The sequence below is a fragment of the Synchiropus splendidus genome, chromosome 4 (genome assembly GCF_027744825.2).
Source record: "Synchiropus splendidus isolate RoL2022-P1 chromosome 4, RoL_Sspl_1.0, whole genome shotgun sequence".
In the NCBI taxonomy this organism is placed as follows: Eukaryota; Metazoa; Chordata; class Actinopteri; order Syngnathiformes; family Callionymidae; genus Synchiropus; species Synchiropus splendidus.
The window spans coordinates 19,786,532-19,804,009 of record NC_071337.1 but is presented as its reverse complement, the minus strand read 5'-3'; the positions used below and the strand labels follow the sequence as shown (position 1 = coordinate 19,804,009).

Below are 17,478 nucleotides of genomic sequence, written 5' to 3'. Positions count from 1 at the left end.
CGAAAATATTATAATCAAAACCTGCTAAATAATATTTGATATTGTTTCTGATTTTTTATCATTAATTGTTTGATGTTTCGAACTTTAGTGAACCTGTATGTTTTGATCATGCGCGTTTGAACTCACGAACAGCTGTGTGCTTGGATCTGAGAATGACCTTGAAGGCGCGCTCGTTTGAAGTCATGAGAAAGTGGCCATCTTGAACTTAGTTTGAACTTGTGCGCACGTGCTGACAAAATGGAGTGGATGTACTGACCTAATATGGTGAACCGGGCATCAGTGACGTAAAAAATGATGTAAGTGCTGACGCAATTGACACTAATATGATCTATCACCGAACATGTATCCTTTTGAGGGAAGGACTTCAAAAGGCCACCTGGAGAAAAACAAGATAAGTTATAGATATGACTAATTGGCTTGGCGTGAGAAAACGGATGTCGGTATGTCTTCAAAGCCGTGTGTGGCTATATAAGCGCTCGGAGATGTGACCCTGGGTTCTTGCTCTTTTTGGATCTTCGCCCGCGTCTGTCCGCCGTAAGTTTTTATCTTATCTTGGGACGGTGCTCTTGCTGTTTGCTCTCGGACCATTTGATTTAACTCATCTTTTATTTCTCTTTTACTATTTTTGAATTAATCCTTTTTATTGAAGTATTTTTGATTATATGGTTTTGAAATATTTTTAATTATACGGTCTTTGAAGTATTTTTGATTATATGGTTTTGAAGTATTCTTAATTATACGGTTTTTGAAGTGTTTTTGATTATATGGTTTTGAAGTATTTTTAATTATACGGCTTTTGAAGTATTTTTGATTATATGGTTTTTGAAGTATATGTACTAGTACTAGCGTCTGGCGGTACTTTTGATACTGTTGGGTATCAGCGTCTGGCGATACCCTTGAGTTTATGGATTTTATTATTTTTGGTTGATTTTGCTGTTTTTACTATTCTTTTATTAATTTTTTGAAGAAACATTTTTGTGACAAAAAACAAAATAAAATTGAGTACGAATTAAGTACTGAAAAGGCACAACGGCGTTGATCCCTGACTACTAAAGAATCAACTGGCTCCTGCCTACTACCATCAATTGGGTTATAGGTGAGTTATTGTTTGATTTCCTCCTGTTGCACATTTAATGAGTGTCTCACATGGTAGCATTATTCCATCCTGAATTATTGTGTCAATGATTAGGTGGTAGTTTTAGGCATTTATGGGGAAAATGTTATTTGAAAGGAATGGATTTAGGATCCGATCATGAGTCCCTAAACGAAGTTAAGTAAAGAGACTACGGTAAGAGGTGTAGCATTGTAAGGTCAAGAACCTGTTTCTTAACAGGTCGGGCTAATTAAATAACCCGCTCAGTGAAGCGCCGACACTACTCACTAATATAATAAGGTATAGTTGATATGCTTATTATAGTTTTAGAACCGTGTCCGCAACAAGAGGCTGACTGAGTTGACCAACCGAGGGGCCCTTTACCAGAGAGGTAAAGGGAGGTAGTGTGCTTGGAACTAGGGACGGCTTATGTTATAGCTAATCGCCTTGTACACAAGACCTTGAAAACCTAAACCCGACGACAATATATATATATATATATATAAAACACACATCAAACACAACATACCCCCTGGGAGAGCTGATAAGTCTGGTTGTACTTCCACATGCGCTCCAGGACCAGCTCTACCACGTCAGGGTCTGGGGCCTCCCCATGGAAGTCCACCCCCATCAGTGAGGCCATTCTGTGCAGCAGACCAGGAATCTGTTCCAGCTGCTCCCGGGCTGTGCAAACATGGTATGTCCAGGCATGGTCCACCAGAAACACACTGCAGGAAGCAAAATATGAAGTCACCCCATTTGTGTGTGTTCACATGGGGAAAACACAATGATGCAAATGGCATTGCATGGAGTTTCTGGTGAACACAACCAAAAAAGACTTAGGCGGAGGCGTGTTATGAAAGAAAAATAGTCATTTGAGTGCCTGGCCAACCAAATAATGAACAATAGCCCAAAGATGTCACAGTAACCTTTGAGTCATTTGAGTACATGGTTAACTGAATGGATAAAATCAACAATTCTTGCAAAGTGCCATCATCATGGCAACCTTCGGGTCATTTGGGACACTGAATGCCAAAAAAATACAATTTCTTAAGTAAAACCTTTTATGATCAGGTGATAACACTGTCATTTTATGCAAAAATAAAATGTATTTTTAGAAAAAATAAAAACAAATTCAACGATTCATTAGAGAGATGAAAGATACACCAAAATGTCAAACCTGTATTGATTTATGAGGTAATAAAACCCCTCCCCCTTTTTTATATCAACTGCAAATTAAAATAATAACCCTCCCCCCTTGTGTTACGACAGGAAGGAAGGAAGGAAAATTATTAACCCTACTCTCCTCCTTGTTTTAGGACAGGAAGGAAAGAAAATAATTAACCCTAAACCCTATTCCCCTTGCTTTATGACAGAAAGGAAAATAGTGATGGTCGAGGGGGTAAGCCACATCCTGTGTGGTGCAATGGAGGGGTCAGATGAATCCTCACAGCCGCAACGAAAGGTTAGGCATGTTGGGAGGTCAGGTAGGGTCTGCGGGAGGGAAGGGGTTTAATGTCGCTTCATGGGATTACCTTAAGGATGTGGGAAAAAAAAGGATGAAATTGAGATATTGAAAATAAAACCTTAAAGTTTCAGCATTAGTCAATGTTCAACTGTTTCTGCATTGTAGACTAAATAATCAAAACGTGTTAGTAGCTACAATATTATTTCTGGTATAAACATTTTAGAAGTTATGAAACAGTTTTTCATTCTCCAAATATTTCAAAAAAGATAAAACAGTCAAAAGAAAACACTTTTTTAGTCTTCACTAATAGTTCAAATGACACAGCTACCCAACTCAAAATGTGTTTAAAACAGACTTAATACTTTTAGTTTTCAGAAAATAAGGTTGAGTGAACAAGGATAAAACCAAAGAAAGAAATACTTTTAGTTTTTCAGAAAATAAGGTTGAGTGAACAGGGATAAAGCAAAAGGAAGATATACTTTTAGTTTTCAGCATTAGTTCTCAGACACTGAAACAGAGTCCGTGACAACCGGTTAATTTGCTGAGGAGATGTGAGTTCTTTCCCGGACGGTTGAATATTCAAAAGAGACAATCTGAAGACAGAGAGGTCTGTCTGAAGACAAACCTCAGTGGTTTGTCTGAACACAATGATGTTTGTCTGAAGGCAAACCTCGCTGTCTTCAAACAACATTGTTCAGACCAAGTGCGCACACACACAGGTCACCCACCTATAGACCCTCCTTTTCAAATTGCATCATTTGACAGGGGAAAAGTTCACGCCTCTGAGCTACCTAGCAGACGCTGGGCTCTTCCAACATTGCTTTATCCAAAATCAACAAAGGTATCACCTAGGCCCTGCCCACACAAATGGAGTATTTAGATAACCCTGATTCAGACCACATTTTACAACGGTTCAAAGGTAACCTCTGCTGTTGACCAGGCCTTCCAGAACTTGATCCAACTCTTTTTCAAACGGACTCCAGTCTCGCTATGGATGCCTCTTCCTCTGCACGGCGTAGGGGAATATATATATATATATATAAAGTATATCTATCTATATGTATACAGTATATCTATGTATCTACATATACATATATAAGTATTATAAGTATATAGTAAAAACGTTATGTCATGTTTATCACATATCACATCTCTTTTCATTCGCAGACGTCGTCACCCATCTGTGTGATGTTCATTTAACGCAGAGTGATCCAAATATATTTAATCATTTATAAGCTGCTGTTAATATCTCATGATATTATGTACTAGATGCATTGTCTCTTCTATTATTAGATATTATCGAGTCAGCCAATAACTTTCTGGTGGCGTAAGAAGGACCACTGGCGCTGGAACAAACAGAGATTTTATTATTTTAAAGTTACATGATGCTGTTTCAAGTCAGACGATAAAATACAGAAACATTCTATTTTCATCAGTCGTTGCTTGACTGAGTCATGCTTTTCGAAAAAAATCTAGTCACGCTAAAGGTAAAAAAAGACTTCACTACTTTTAGTTTGTACTGTACCCTGTAATTTAGGGGTAAAACAATCAAACATGCGAGCAGGACAAAATTACTTCATCATCAGCTGTGATATTTAGATCAGACCAGACTGAGCAATACAACGTTTGAGCCTTTGAGAAGTTACTACTCAACACTAATACACACATATTGCACACAAGCACAAAATGGACTGTAACACACAACAAAGTTAACACACACACTCAGCGACACGCAACCACTTTTGCAAAAATGAGGGAAAGTGAGTATAAGTTACAAGAAATGTTCTTCACTCTGCTTCTTTTCAATCCTTGTCTCATGCAAGATGAAATGTCTGAATGTGTTCCTGCAATGTAACAATGTGATATAATAGCTATACAAACGTCCTATAACTTGTCATGTAACACATCTACAATGTAGGAGGGACTGAACATTCATTGAATGAACATTCATTTATACTTGATGCTATCCTTAGTCAGACAAGTAGTGTAGAAATATACAAACCCTTAACCCTTAATTTTATTTTATTTTTATTTTTTTGCCTTACCAGTGGCTAAAATGTGTATTTTACAAGCCATGCTTTTCACTGATTTGAATGTGTCTTTATTCTGTATTTTCAGGTGAAAACAGCCAAATGCGGGAGCAGTACGATGTGACATGTTAGTTTTGTAGTGTGCATTTTGTGTTTAGCGTTTTTAAAAAGTAACTCACGACTATTCAAAGCCAGGCAACTAGTGTAGAAATAATTGAATGTTTTAACTCTTTAAAAGTTGCACCAAAGGATAAAAATAAATATCATAGTTGTTAGGTATTATCAGGATGAATCAACCTATTATGCATGCATTACGCAATTACTCCAGCATCATGTGATGAATGTATGAATTGAGAATTATAAAAAAGTAACCCGAGTCGAAATCGAAATGCGTTTAAATAAAATCTTTCCATTTGATAAAGAAAATGTGATTGATTGATCATATTTATGGTTCACCGCTGGTTTACCCTTTAGGTTTGAACTGAAGAGATGTATTGCTTACTTGTAATCTTACATGCTGATGTCCGCACTGCATTCCAAAGGCCCCTTAGTTTCTATATTTAAGCTAATGCTTTTCCCAAAATGCACGCGTCTCCTTACTGCAAGATGGCCTCTCAACATTCTCGGATGGCAGGAATGTGAACTCGCTGTATAAAGGACACCTCGAAGCATCAGTCTCCAGTCAGCCTTCGCTTTTGTAAACCAGCGTTGCTTCTGTGAACTCTGACTCCTCAAGTTCACTGATTTCTCGTCATTTTATAAAGAACAACAAGCAGAAATACCTAACACCATTTTAAAAAACAGTGTTTCTGTTGTTCATTTTCACAAAGTAAAGCTTGTGAACAAATTCAGATATTGTATTTTCATATTTTTTTCACAAGTTACAGGTGTATTCTAAGTTTCAACTGTGTCTCAAATTTAAAACTTTTTCAGTGTTTTAAAAACAAACAACTGGCAATCATTAAACTGGTTGACATTGTAGGTTCTTGAACCTGTTTTTGTCTTTGTTCGCAAGTTACCATAAAAGAATAGTTTTGGTAGGCTGGCTGTTCATGCTATAACATCTAATCGCAGCACTGAAGCCTGTAAGTACATTTTTCCTTTTACTTCAAACTTTTCTCCATCCACTAGATTCTCAAATATCTGTTTCACTGTTAAAAACTTCGAATTGTCAGTACCAGAAATTGAATTGTTTGCAAAAACAACAAATAAAGTTTTCTTTCAGCACTCACACACACACACACACACACTCGTGCATCAAATTTAAGACTTTCCATTCTCACTATAAGACAACAAGCCATTTTAGTATGTACGAGCGTGTTGGCATGTTCCCAATCTTCTTAATCTTTTCATTCACCGGAAACTGTCTGCTTACACAAATTGTATTAGTAATCCTGAACTAAAGCCTGACGTTTTTGTACAACTATCTACGATAGGATAAATAAATGAATACTTATTAGAAACTAGATATAGTTTATTTAAAATTTTTGACAAACTTCTGTCATTTGTTCAGCCATTTCTCAAATTTGAAAAAAATAAAAGATGTATAACTTTTGAGATTTTTATTTTTCGCTACCAGTCACAAACCCCTGCTTTTTTCATGAAATAGTCACAAGCGTTTCCATCGAGCCATTGTTTTTTTTTTTTTGTGGTTTTTTTTTCCAAGTAAAGCTTTTTACTACTCACTGTCAATTCTAACTGACAAACAACAAATCACAGGGTTGACATTGTACTTTCTGACATACTTTCAGTTTTTTCATTTTTAATTGTCCTAGACCTACATTTTCTTTACATATCTTCAAGCTGAAGAGTATTTTATCTTCTATTTGTTTACATTCACAAGGTGTACGAATTGCGTGGAAGCATTTTTTTTACGCTAGTAGTCTCTCAATGAGGCACTGAATCCTGCAGAAGGCTTTTATTCCTTTTTATGAACTTGCATCTACCTATCCATCCATCAGTCAGTTAAGTTTTAAAGTGTAACCGCATAAGACGGAATATGCACATAGACAATATCAGAAAAAATAAATATGAGAATCTACTTCAAAGAACAACTCTGTTCATTGAGAAGGGAGAGAACTTCAGCAACAATGTTTGATCAAACAAAAACATGAAGTGGTGAAAGGGCTGGTGCAATGATTAAGTGGGGAAAGGGCTGCTTGTCTCACCTTGTGATATTCTTCACCCCAAGCTAGTTATAAGCATAACATGTACTCAAGCAATAAGCAAGCAGTGACTCAGAAGAATAGTACAACAACTCTCAGTGCACTGTGCTTGGTTTGTTTTGAGATGCTTTGTCTCCATCACTTTCAACAATTTCTTTCACTGATAACTTCGCTTCAGTTTTGACTCAACTCTTCCACAGCAAAACATGTTTTGGGGACGTTTAGAATAGGACAAGGTTTTTAGCATCAGCTAAATCACTGGTGCACTTAAGGGGCAAAGAATTCTTAAAGAGTTCTTAGGTCTTTACAATATCTGGTGATGAATACCGCTATACACCAGGGGTGGCCAACTAGTCAGAGGCTAGGAGCTGAAAAAGAGCCACATCGTACAAATATGTAAGTCTGTAGGGCTCACCAGAACAGCTGGTCAGATGACTTTGCAGCAGTATAGCATGTGCTTGTTCAAAAAAAAGTAATTCCCCCCTTTCGTCATATAAAGTTTATATGAAAAAGAGATCAAATGGATATCAAGTGGATATGCAGTAGGTCAGGCTGTGGAGTGAGAGAATTGGAGGGAAGTGTGTGTATGTGTGTGTCTGTGTGTTCATGTACTTCAATCTTTGTGAGTCACATATCCCTGGATGATGCATAAATTTACATTGTAACAGTGTATGTCTTCATTTAAGGACTCATAAAAGGGGGTCACAAAGAGTTAAGCGTCTGCAGAAGCAGCGCCAGGGAGGACGAGGCGTAACTCACGTCTCTACTGGGTAACGTGTGTATGTCTTCACATGAGGATTCATGGAAGAGTCCATAAAGTCTTGGGTGTAGGAGGCAAAGAATAGCGTATGATTCACAACTGGCATAAAGTGCATATAATCCTGGGAAATCCTTTGTGCTGACCATCTTCGACCAGCTCCTACAAGTCACTGTCAGACCTCCGTGTGAACTCGCAGCGTCAGTGACAGCCAATGAAGGATTCAAACATGAGTAAGTGTGTAGGCACCGTTTCGATGACATGCAGATGAACGATCACAACTGTTTTGGGTTTGATGGATATTAATCAGCAGCAGGTCAACAATGCACCTATGATTGGTAGGTGTTTTTTTTTAATTCTGTTTCGAATTTTATATGACTGACGGAGGACATGCTATTTTTTATCAAACAGATTTAATCGATGCAGAGGTTCTAGAAGCTCAGGCAGAGTCCACAAGAATATCCACTTTACATCACTCGAGCTCTTTTTGAAATAAATATATATTGACTTGATAGCAAAATAATATTACAGGGGCGGGGCTTATGGATTAAAAAGGGGTGTGGAAACCTGTGAAATGTAGTTTGACAAAGTCTTTTTAATGATATTTCATGATGCACGGTTGGAAGAGTGAGTTATGAACGACAGGAACCACCTAGCACGAGGACCAGGGAGGAACTGAGGAGACCATCCAATCCATAGCCGGTCCAAACAGCCTGATCTGATCCTGAGTACCTACCTTCCCCCAAGTCAAAGAATGTGAATGATAAGGAACCTGTGGGGGACAGCGATGGGTGAGGAGGATGAATTATGGAGCCAAGCAGAGCCAGGCAGAGACAGGACGCTCCAGTCCACAAGTAGAAGCGAGCCAATCAGAAGAGTGGACTGGATTATCTGCTAACAGCTTCCCACCAAAACGGACTTAAAATGGACAATAACAAGAGGATTCATCAACGTCGCTTCAAACCGAGGGGAGTTGACACAAGACCTGGACTCTGGATCCATGGCAACCCAGACCTAAGTATAAAAGGGTCAAGGCCAGAGAGAGGTGTAGTTGTGGAGCCAGACTCCTCTCTCAGGGAATAAATTGTTTTGGGGTGAAATGGTTGTCATTCTCACCATGTAAACGGTTGCACGGAAGATACACTGGAGGTGTGATTCCCAACATATTTACAGTCCAGAGTCCGGTGACTGGAGTGTCACATCAGAACATAACTGACAAGACTGATGTACTTGACCAAACAAGAATAGCAGTCAGGAGACGGGGATTGAGAAAGGGATTCTCAAGTAAAAACAAATAAGTGAAAGCGAAAAAGAGACAAAATCCAAAGGAGAAAAAAAGAGCCATTTATATCCGCTACCTCTATTACAAACACACAGAAAGAGTGGTTGGAGAAGGAGCCAACCTACAGCATGTCATTTGCTTTCACTCCATCTCATAGGTAAATTTGTGTGCAAAAGCAAGTGCTCAGATGTGCAGATGGCAGCAGCAAAGATTTTTTTTAACCACAAAACGTGGATTTCAAAACTTTGTACAAATCTTTCAAATTGGGATATGACTCAGTCAAGAGCACTACTTTATGTCCCAACACAGCAGTATTCAGATGGAAGGTGGTAAAGGCGGTTTTGGGGCTTACCTGCACATTGAAGAAGAAGTCCACACTCAATCACATGACACATCATTAATCTAATGACATGTACTGAATAAAACATTTATTTCTTATTATAGAGATCAACCTTTGTGTAATGTTCTGTATATTAAACATACAAAAAGTGAAATGTCATTTCAATTAACGTATTAAATTAGGAAAACTAAATTTCAGAAAAGTGATACAGTAAGTTGTCAGTGTACATTTTTTGAAAAAAAAAGCATTTTGTAATTATTTGCATAAAACTATGGAGTTTATTTTATGGTAATTGTCTGGGGGAGAAAGATATTTAGATTAAGAGCCCAGAGAAAGAAAGGGTTAAAACTTGGTTTTGATGAGAAGTTAATTGTCTTCTCTCCTACTAATAAAGTAGTAGACCATGTAACTACAAAGTACAGGATTATTTCATTTGAGTGTGTTGTCCTCACTCATCAAAGTTTGAGTGATAGCGCCCCCACCTGTTGGCATCAGAAGCCTGCAGTCCATTCTCACACGTCACCACAACTTTACAGCTGATTACTCGTCCAGGATTGTCCTTTCTCTCTTCTTCTTCCTCATTTCCCTCTTCATCGTCTTGGACCTGCATGATCCCAAAAAACTCCCCTCCATCGTAGATCTGTGGAGAAGAAACACTGTGAGCCATTTCCCCGTTTCTGGTTGTCTGTACATCTTTTTTGTACTGTATTATATGCGATCACATAAAACAGAGGGGGAAATAGCTTAAGGGTGTGATGATGTAATGTCGCTCACAGTGATTTAAACAAGGTGAAATGTTGATGCTTCAAGATCCTCACAGGACGTGACCCCTGGTTGAGGAGGTCTTGCAGCAAATGGCCCCTAATTGTACGAAGATCAGACTCATGTACATGCAAGATTAAACATACCATAAAACATCGTGCAAAATGTATAGCGATGGGAGACAGCAGCACACCATAGTTTCCAGAAACCTTGTGACCATTTGTGCTTAGAGCTGTACCATTCCACCTGTTGTGCGTTCATGTTTTTGTCTGCATTGTCTTGGACTAGAATGAGAGCAATGAATTGCGGCCGGACGATTGGGGCCCTAACTACCTTGGCATATTAAACACAGTTTTTAAATCACTCTTTGACTCCTTACTGCCATAAATAACTTTAGACCAATCGTATTTGGAATCAAAATTGTTCACTTATAAGTGACTAATTCATGAACAATAAATTCCTGACTCATCGTACCATCATATACATCGGGTAGTGGGTTTATTGAAAAGAGCAGTATGCAGGGACTCATAACACCTTATGTAAGGTGTTCCAGCACAGTCTGTATATACAGTAATTCACTCCATATTCAGCTATGAACGCCAACCAAATTGTCATTAACAACTAGAGAAATAAATTGTAGTTTGTGACAACCCACAGATTTTTGGGAGTTTTGTAAAACCGACATGACAGCAAGCTAACCTCGTTGGAAAGTTTGTGATGAAGACTTCGCCAGTAAATTTGGGGAAGACCGGTGGACTGCAGCGGAGCGGAGTGCAAAGCCAAGAAAGTCAGAAACTCTTCATCCTCCTCTCCGGTGGTTATGATGCCGTTTGTTGACATTTTCACTGCAGCGACAACTCACGTGTTAACGCAACCGGAAACCCGGAAGAGAGACGATGACGTAGGACAGCATTGCATTGTGGGGATTTTCGAAACCAATTCAATTTCACAATTATTATTTTTAAACGAATACGTTTTGTTTAAAAACCGTTTCAAAAATAACATATACATTTGTCATATTTGTTTCACCACTTAACGGAGTGATTAAAATTTTAGCTGTTTTAGTGAACAGTCAAGTTTATATTCAAATAAAATAACACAGATAAAATAGTTGCCAATATATAGTTGATTTGGAGTTTTGCTTTCCTTGACAAGAAAACAAAATTCCTGCTCCCAAACAATTAAACTATGTCCAATAAACATACAAAGAACACTGAGTTCACACAAAATACATTTCATTCCAAATACGAAATACAGCAAGACGTCTATCGTTCAAAACACAAGAAGAAATTTCAGAAAGCTCTGACTTAAGAATAAAAACGGACATTTATTATATATTTATTTCAAGCACATGTCAAGTCCAAACTTTTATGAAAAAGTCAAAGAAATACACACACATAAAAACACATTAATGTCCATAATAAAACAAGGGCACAATAAGAACAGTGAAAAGTTCAATTGGGTTCCCTCAGTGAACCTTTTTTTTTTTAAAACCTTTTCTAAATACATTTTAAACCTTCAAATCGTGGTTTAACCACAATTCTTTACCTTGTTCTGAAACTCAATCAGATCCATACATGTAAAATGTTGATATTTATTATTTTTGCAGTTCACACTATTGTACAATTTTACTCATTCTTCTATTTCCCACCACTTATCCAGAGATGGATCACAGAAGCAACACAGGGAAAAAGGTGACCCAGTCTTCTGTCACCTCAGAAACCCAGTCCAATACCTGCAAGGTATTTCTGTGTGTGTCCATGATGAAGTACCTGAAAGATGTTCCTTCTACTTGGTAGTAATCTCACATAATGTGACAGTTGTTGGGTAGAAATAGACACAATTAAATTAAACAATATTTAGCAGGATGTGGGAAAAATGGTTATATGAAAATGTAAAAGTTTCACATTATATTTATTATATACATACACTTCCATGTATGAATTTTACAAATAAACAAAACAAGGATGTAATTATCACACATCCAGAAATCTAACTGTACATATTGGTTCCTTGATATCATCTTTACTTTTATTCATTTTATTCCAATTTTGGTGTGCTTTTTTTTTTCAAATAAATAAAATTCATTAAATTATTTGTCACGTCACTTTCATGACTTGTGCTAAACAACATTTTGTTCACATCTTGAGGAAACATTCTTTGGCGTTGCTCCACACTTGTATTCCCTGTGGAGATATGGGAGAATAAGTCTGTGATTTTTGTGTGGAGCATTTTGTGTAAACAAACCTTCTTGCACATATTGATTTGCATGGCAGCATAGTTGATGAGCGCTTCTCTCAGGTCTTTGTTGGTCTGCTCTTTGAAGCGCTGCATGTCCACCCAGGCTTTCTCCACATGCTCTCTGCAAGTATACATTACATCAGCAAGTGTAAGTATAATATACCAGCCTGCTTTTCTATTTGTCATGGAAATCTTGTTTTTGCAAATGTTGAAATCAATTTAAGGTTCAAATCTCACTCGCGCTCCATAGTTTTCTCCTTCACCATCTCCTCTCCCTCTGCTATCATCTCCTCTAGCAGCTTCAGTCGCGCTTCCCTCTGCTCCGGGGTCTCTTGTCCAAAAAGCTTGTTGGTCATTCCTTTGAAGGAGAATGTCCGGACGATCTGGCCAGAAAACAAGTAAGAAACTTGGAAGATCACGTAAAAAGCGAGATTTTAAAAGCGCACCCCCGTCGCCAGCTCCTCTCTCTGCTGCTTCTTGGATAGAAGGTCCTGACTGGCCATCTCCAGCTCGAATTGGGTCAGCTCATGTTTTCTGCACACCGCCCTGCCAACACAACAAATGGGACATAAACTTTTGATACATACATGACAAATCTCACAGAGGTTTGTGTGGAGCTTTCCTCCTCCAATATTTCATAGAAACAGTAACAGTAACAGTTGTTGACAGTGAATATTGAAAGTCGTTTATGAAGGCAAAAACAAGTAAATTCTAGAACCCGTCACGAGGATTACATCTCTGAGCAGCTCTGTGAATGGATGTAAAACATGCTGTGTTTGAAGGAGATACATTGCATATTTTCTTCCTGCTGCTGTCAGACTCTACAGTTAGCTCTGTTCTCAATGACACTGAGGAGTCTCTTCGTGTAGTCGCTGTTGTTGGTCCGTTAACCACTTCAACCCTTTTCTCCTTTTTTGACTTTTCCATTATTCAGTAAACAGATCACTTGGATAAGCCGACTTTTGTCACTACATTCCAGCATTAATAGTAGACCTTGTCACCACTCTAGGACCATAAAAATGCCACAGCTATCAAGTCACGATGTTTGATGAATTGAAAAGACCCGATTGTGTAGTTCAGTGAAATATCTCCCCAGTTTTCATTCAATGTTTTGTGGGACGCATTGGCTTGCAAAAGGTTGTTTTGGCTATTTTGGCGCCACTTGGTGGTCGAATTAGAACAACACTTGAATGAGTTCATCTTAACACGTTTGTTTGTTTTTTCGAATGTGAAATATGACCAAAGAATATTATTATAACACATCAAAAGAAAAAGTTTGAGTGGTGAATGATTTTACCGGAGTGCTTCAGCGTAGAAGAGATACTCTTTCATCTGGTCTGCATAATGCTCCTCGTCCTCCAAGATGTCATCTATGGAGGCAGCATAACTGTAAAAATAATGATGGTAGAAGGTTTTTTTTTTTCTTTTATATTACTCTCAGACATTATGTGGGAAAACTGTCCTACGATTTATAAAAAATAAAGCTGTTTATTCACCTCACAAAAATTGGTACCTTTGAGAATGGTCACCATAACCAGATTTATAGGACAATATCAACATTGTAGAAAACCAAAAACACTGTTTTCATGATATTTAAATCTGCTTACCCGTCCATGTGATGACCAGCACTTTGAAGTCCATCTCCCATTTCCCTCTCGACAGCACTCCACTCACTGGAGTTAACACACAAAACTTTCAATCATAGATGGCAAATACATCACAAGGATGAAGGATGACACACACCTGAACACTCGTCCGTAATTTCCATGGATCTTGTAAACACCGTAAAGTCGATCAGCAACTCTCTAGCAGCAGTAACAGGAGGATGACAAAATAATCTGTCAGCATGTGTGTGATTGTGCATGTAAGTTATTGCACACTTCGCAGTGAGTCTGTATTATCTGTGCTTGTCATTGAGTTTTAGCAGATCCGCTTTGGCTTTTGAAAGAAGGCAAATTGGATAGGTGTGCTTTGATATGACTTCAAGTGAGCAAGCATTTGATGCAGGTTTTTTTTCTGTCAAATGCAAGCACGTTTGTTGTGTGCTTTTTTTCTATGACAATGCATTTGGTTGCGTGTGGTCATTGTGTATCATGTGTTGGTTTGTGTTTTCCTGTTTACAGCATGTGCATTTAGTGCTTTGCAACATATTTGTTTTTTAGTTAATGCACTTGATGTATTTCGTTCATGTATTGTGCCAGTTCATACAAGTGTATTAGTTTGGAGTTGAGTGCATTGAGGTATATATTTCTACACAGGTTCCTGTTTTGGATCTAATTTTAGATTTGTGTCAAACCTCATAAGGTTAGTTCGTGATGATCAAGTGTTTGAACATGTGTATATGTGTGTGCCCATGTGCATGTTTTGCCATACTTGTGAGTACCAAGTGTTGACAAGCCACCTTTTTGTGAGGACATTTTGCTTTGTGAGAGCATTGGGGCTTGTCCTCACAAGAATTAGCACAAATTTGGTTCAGAGTCCTGGTTAAGTTTAGCCATTTTACTTTGGGTGGCTAGGTTAACGGTGAGAGGCTGGGGAAAGCATTATGGCAATGAGAGGTCCTCACAAAAACAGCGAAAGAAACATGAGTGCACGTGTGTGTCTCACTGCTCGAGCTCTCAGTAGCTGAGAAGTGTGGGACTGCAGCTCATCACTGTAGTGTTTCATCTCCGTGAAGCGTCTGAAGGACAAACACAGTTCAATTATCAAGAATGAGTCATACGAAAGTACAAAGTATGAACAATAATGTCTGTCGAAGCTTTCACTGAGATTAATCTGTGTGTAATTTACTAATGAATAAGACCTTTACACACCTGGTTTTGGCATGTCATCAATTGGAGATGCCAGTTGATATAATACAACATTTGGATTTAGGTGTAGTTTTGGGTTTGACTAATCTAATACAAAGGCTGAATACTCAGAAACTCAGGGATGCTCCGATCAGGATTCTTGCTGCTGATCGCCGATACTGATCAAATGGATTGACAATGAATTTGTAATCAAAATGATGAGACCTTCTGCGTCCATGATGTGAAAAAATGAATGAATGAAACCTTCTGTCAAAAGACAACTTAAAAACATTAAATTTGATGAGAGACGTCGCAGGTGAATCGCTAGAGACTCTGCTAAGTCCGTGAAATATTTGTGACTGTGATTGTGAAATAATATATGACTCAAAAACGGCGACAGATCCGGTCAGCCTGTTGCTGAGGAACCAGCGGTCTCGCTTTGAGCCCAGAAAACTCTCCGTGCTGCGTCAAGTGCCGGCGCTTTAAATGGCACGTTTAATTTGAAGGTGCTTCCCTGCACAGCATTTTCCTGTGCATGTGCTGCAGGATGCAAACTTTACATGACAGATTGAAAGAACCTCCACACCAGACATGCCGCTGCTTAGTGAGCAGCGAGTAGGGAGGAGCGAACGCATCACAACCAGCGGGGCTTCATTAGAGCGCCGACTGTCATGACAGGTTGTGGCTGGCATTCACCGATCACGCTGAAATCGGCAATCATGATCGGTGACTGATCAATCGGAGCATCCCTATCAGCAACAGTTTGTGAACAGAATGAGTAATTTGGGATTGTTTTTTTTTAAATGAGAGATCAAATTGTTTTTTTATCTGTTGACAGACTGATAAGATAAATAATACATTTTATTTTGACAAGATAAGTATTAGTATTAGACCTAGAACAAAAAGCCAAAGCAGCATTTTCAGATATTTGCAGCGCTATGGCAGCACATGCTGACTCACTTATCAGGACTCCTGACCCTGAAGGTGGCGCTGAGAGCTCTTATTCTGGAGTCAGCCTGCAAGACAAGAGTGACATTTCTACAATTGAAACACAATGACAAGATGCAAAGATATTGCTGGCTACCTTGGCCTGGAATCCTGTCTCATACACCACTTCCTTCCAGCCATGTTCCTGTCACAAACAAGTCAGTTGTCATTCGGCGAACCAACCAGCCATCAGTTGTTCAAACTCATACCTCTGTGAGGAAGTGGTGAAGGATCTTGTCGTTAGAGAGTACCGGGTGTGATGCAATGCGCAGCAGGAAGTTCTCTAACCCGACCCTCCGGCGCTCCACAAAATCCGGGTCCATGTTGTCGGCCGCTAGCTTGTGCCACACAAACTCTGCCTGCATGCACAGAAATGATGCACAAAGATTTAACACTTTGATTACACCTTATGAATTTACCAAGTAAGCGTGCTGTGTAATATTGCATCACTTGTTGATTTTGGGAAGAATAAGTCAAGGAAATGGCCATCCATAATCTCAACACAATTAGACAATCAGAATTAAAAGTTGAACCTCAAACCTCAAATAATATAAAACCAGATGATGACGTGTGAAGTGCACTTCACTGCAGATCACACAACACATAAGAAATGACTAAGCCACTGTGAGTGAATGTCGCTAAACGTACCCTCTTTTCAGGCAGTGGGGGTACCACTATGTATGGATAGGTGACTAAAAGGTAGTTTCTAAGGAGCTCAAATTCACTGTATCGCCTCCAGAGAGAGTCCGGAGCTGAGTGTCTTCCTTCTGTGAGTGGATCAATGGGTCTGTGGGGATTAAAGCACATGTCAAAAATGACATCGTGAACCAGGATGAAGCGGTTGTACACAGTATTATGTCCTTGCCGTGTTTCCACCAGGTACACCGTGTACGTCTCCTGCATGTTGACAGAGTTTTTGCCGCTCCTCTTCTCTGCCTCAGCAACACAGATCTCCATCCTGCGCAGCAGAGTGGAACTCTCTGCTTCCTCCATCTGAAACATCGCGAGATTGCACTCATTTTCTGTTTAGAAACACCTCTGTAGTTCGTTTTTGCTTCAGTCTAAACGTCAATAGCAGAGAATAAAGGCTCATGCTAGCATTGCAAAGTAAGCTAACAGTGTCGTAGCTTCAAACGGATACACTAAAAGCGAGAGAAAACATCACTATAAGGACGATAAAAACACGCTGTAGATTTAAAAGCCAAGTTCTGATAGAAACGAATATACGACTGATAGTGTTTTACCGTTTGGTTTCGTCTTTCGTTACCGACTAGTAGATTCTGACATCAGCCATCCTCCGCTTCCTGATGTGAATGATTCAGTGCGCATGCGCATTTTTACAGGTCTCGTCATTCATTTGTGTTTACAGAGGCAGAACGTTATTTGTAAATACTATGGGAACTTAAGTTCAGATTAATGTGGATTTATTGATTTTTCCTTGAAAAGCAAACAAACAACAACAATATTCAGTACATAAAATAAAAGGTTAATTGTTCAACCGTGTTCACGATGATAGACCAACAGATCACTGCCAAAAAAAATGAAAATGTAAGATACCGTTGAC

At 38.8% G+C, this 17,478-nt stretch overlaps 2 protein-coding genes and 1 long non-coding RNA gene across 3 annotated transcripts in view; 1 reads left to right on the top strand and 2 right to left on the bottom strand.

Annotated features, from left to right (window-relative positions):
- Positions 1-10,773, bottom strand: part of ttll12 (tubulin tyrosine ligase-like family, member 12) — a 28,840-nt gene extending 18,067 nt beyond the window's left edge. The window contains exons 1-3 of the mRNA XM_053863626.1: positions 10,597-10,773; positions 9,618-9,775; positions 1,623-1,821 (exon numbers count right to left, since the gene is read on the bottom strand). Coding sequence (XP_053719601.1) covers positions 1,623-1,821; positions 9,618-9,775; positions 10,597-10,737 — 498 coding nt within the window. The 5' untranslated portion in view covers positions 10,738-10,773. The remainder of the gene's footprint in view (positions 1-1,622; positions 1,822-9,617; positions 9,776-10,596) is intronic.
- On the top strand, positions 206-7,901 carry LOC128757953 (uncharacterized). The gene is made up of 3 exons (XR_008414415.1): positions 206-1,096; positions 1,671-1,790; positions 4,680-7,901. It is a non-coding gene; the product is annotated as an uncharacterized LOC128757953 (long non-coding RNA).
- Positions 10,774-11,219: 446 nt separating the features above from the next.
- LOC128757333 (sorting nexin-4-like) lies at positions 11,220-17,236 on the bottom strand. Its single transcript, XM_053862539.1, has 14 exons — positions 17,159-17,236; positions 16,780-16,907; positions 16,563-16,701; positions 16,124-16,273; positions 16,012-16,059; positions 15,888-15,943; positions 14,746-14,818; positions 13,882-13,943; positions 13,746-13,811; positions 13,436-13,525; positions 12,585-12,684; positions 12,376-12,521; positions 12,145-12,259; positions 11,220-12,083 (listed from the first exon to the last, which is right to left on the bottom strand). The coding sequence occupies exons 2-14, from the start codon at positions 16,905-16,907 to the stop codon at positions 12,036-12,038; spliced, it is 1,221 nt and encodes a 406-aa protein (XP_053718514.1). The 5' UTR covers positions 17,159-17,236; the 3' UTR covers positions 11,220-12,035.
- Between the last annotated feature and the right edge of the window lie 242 nt (positions 17,237-17,478).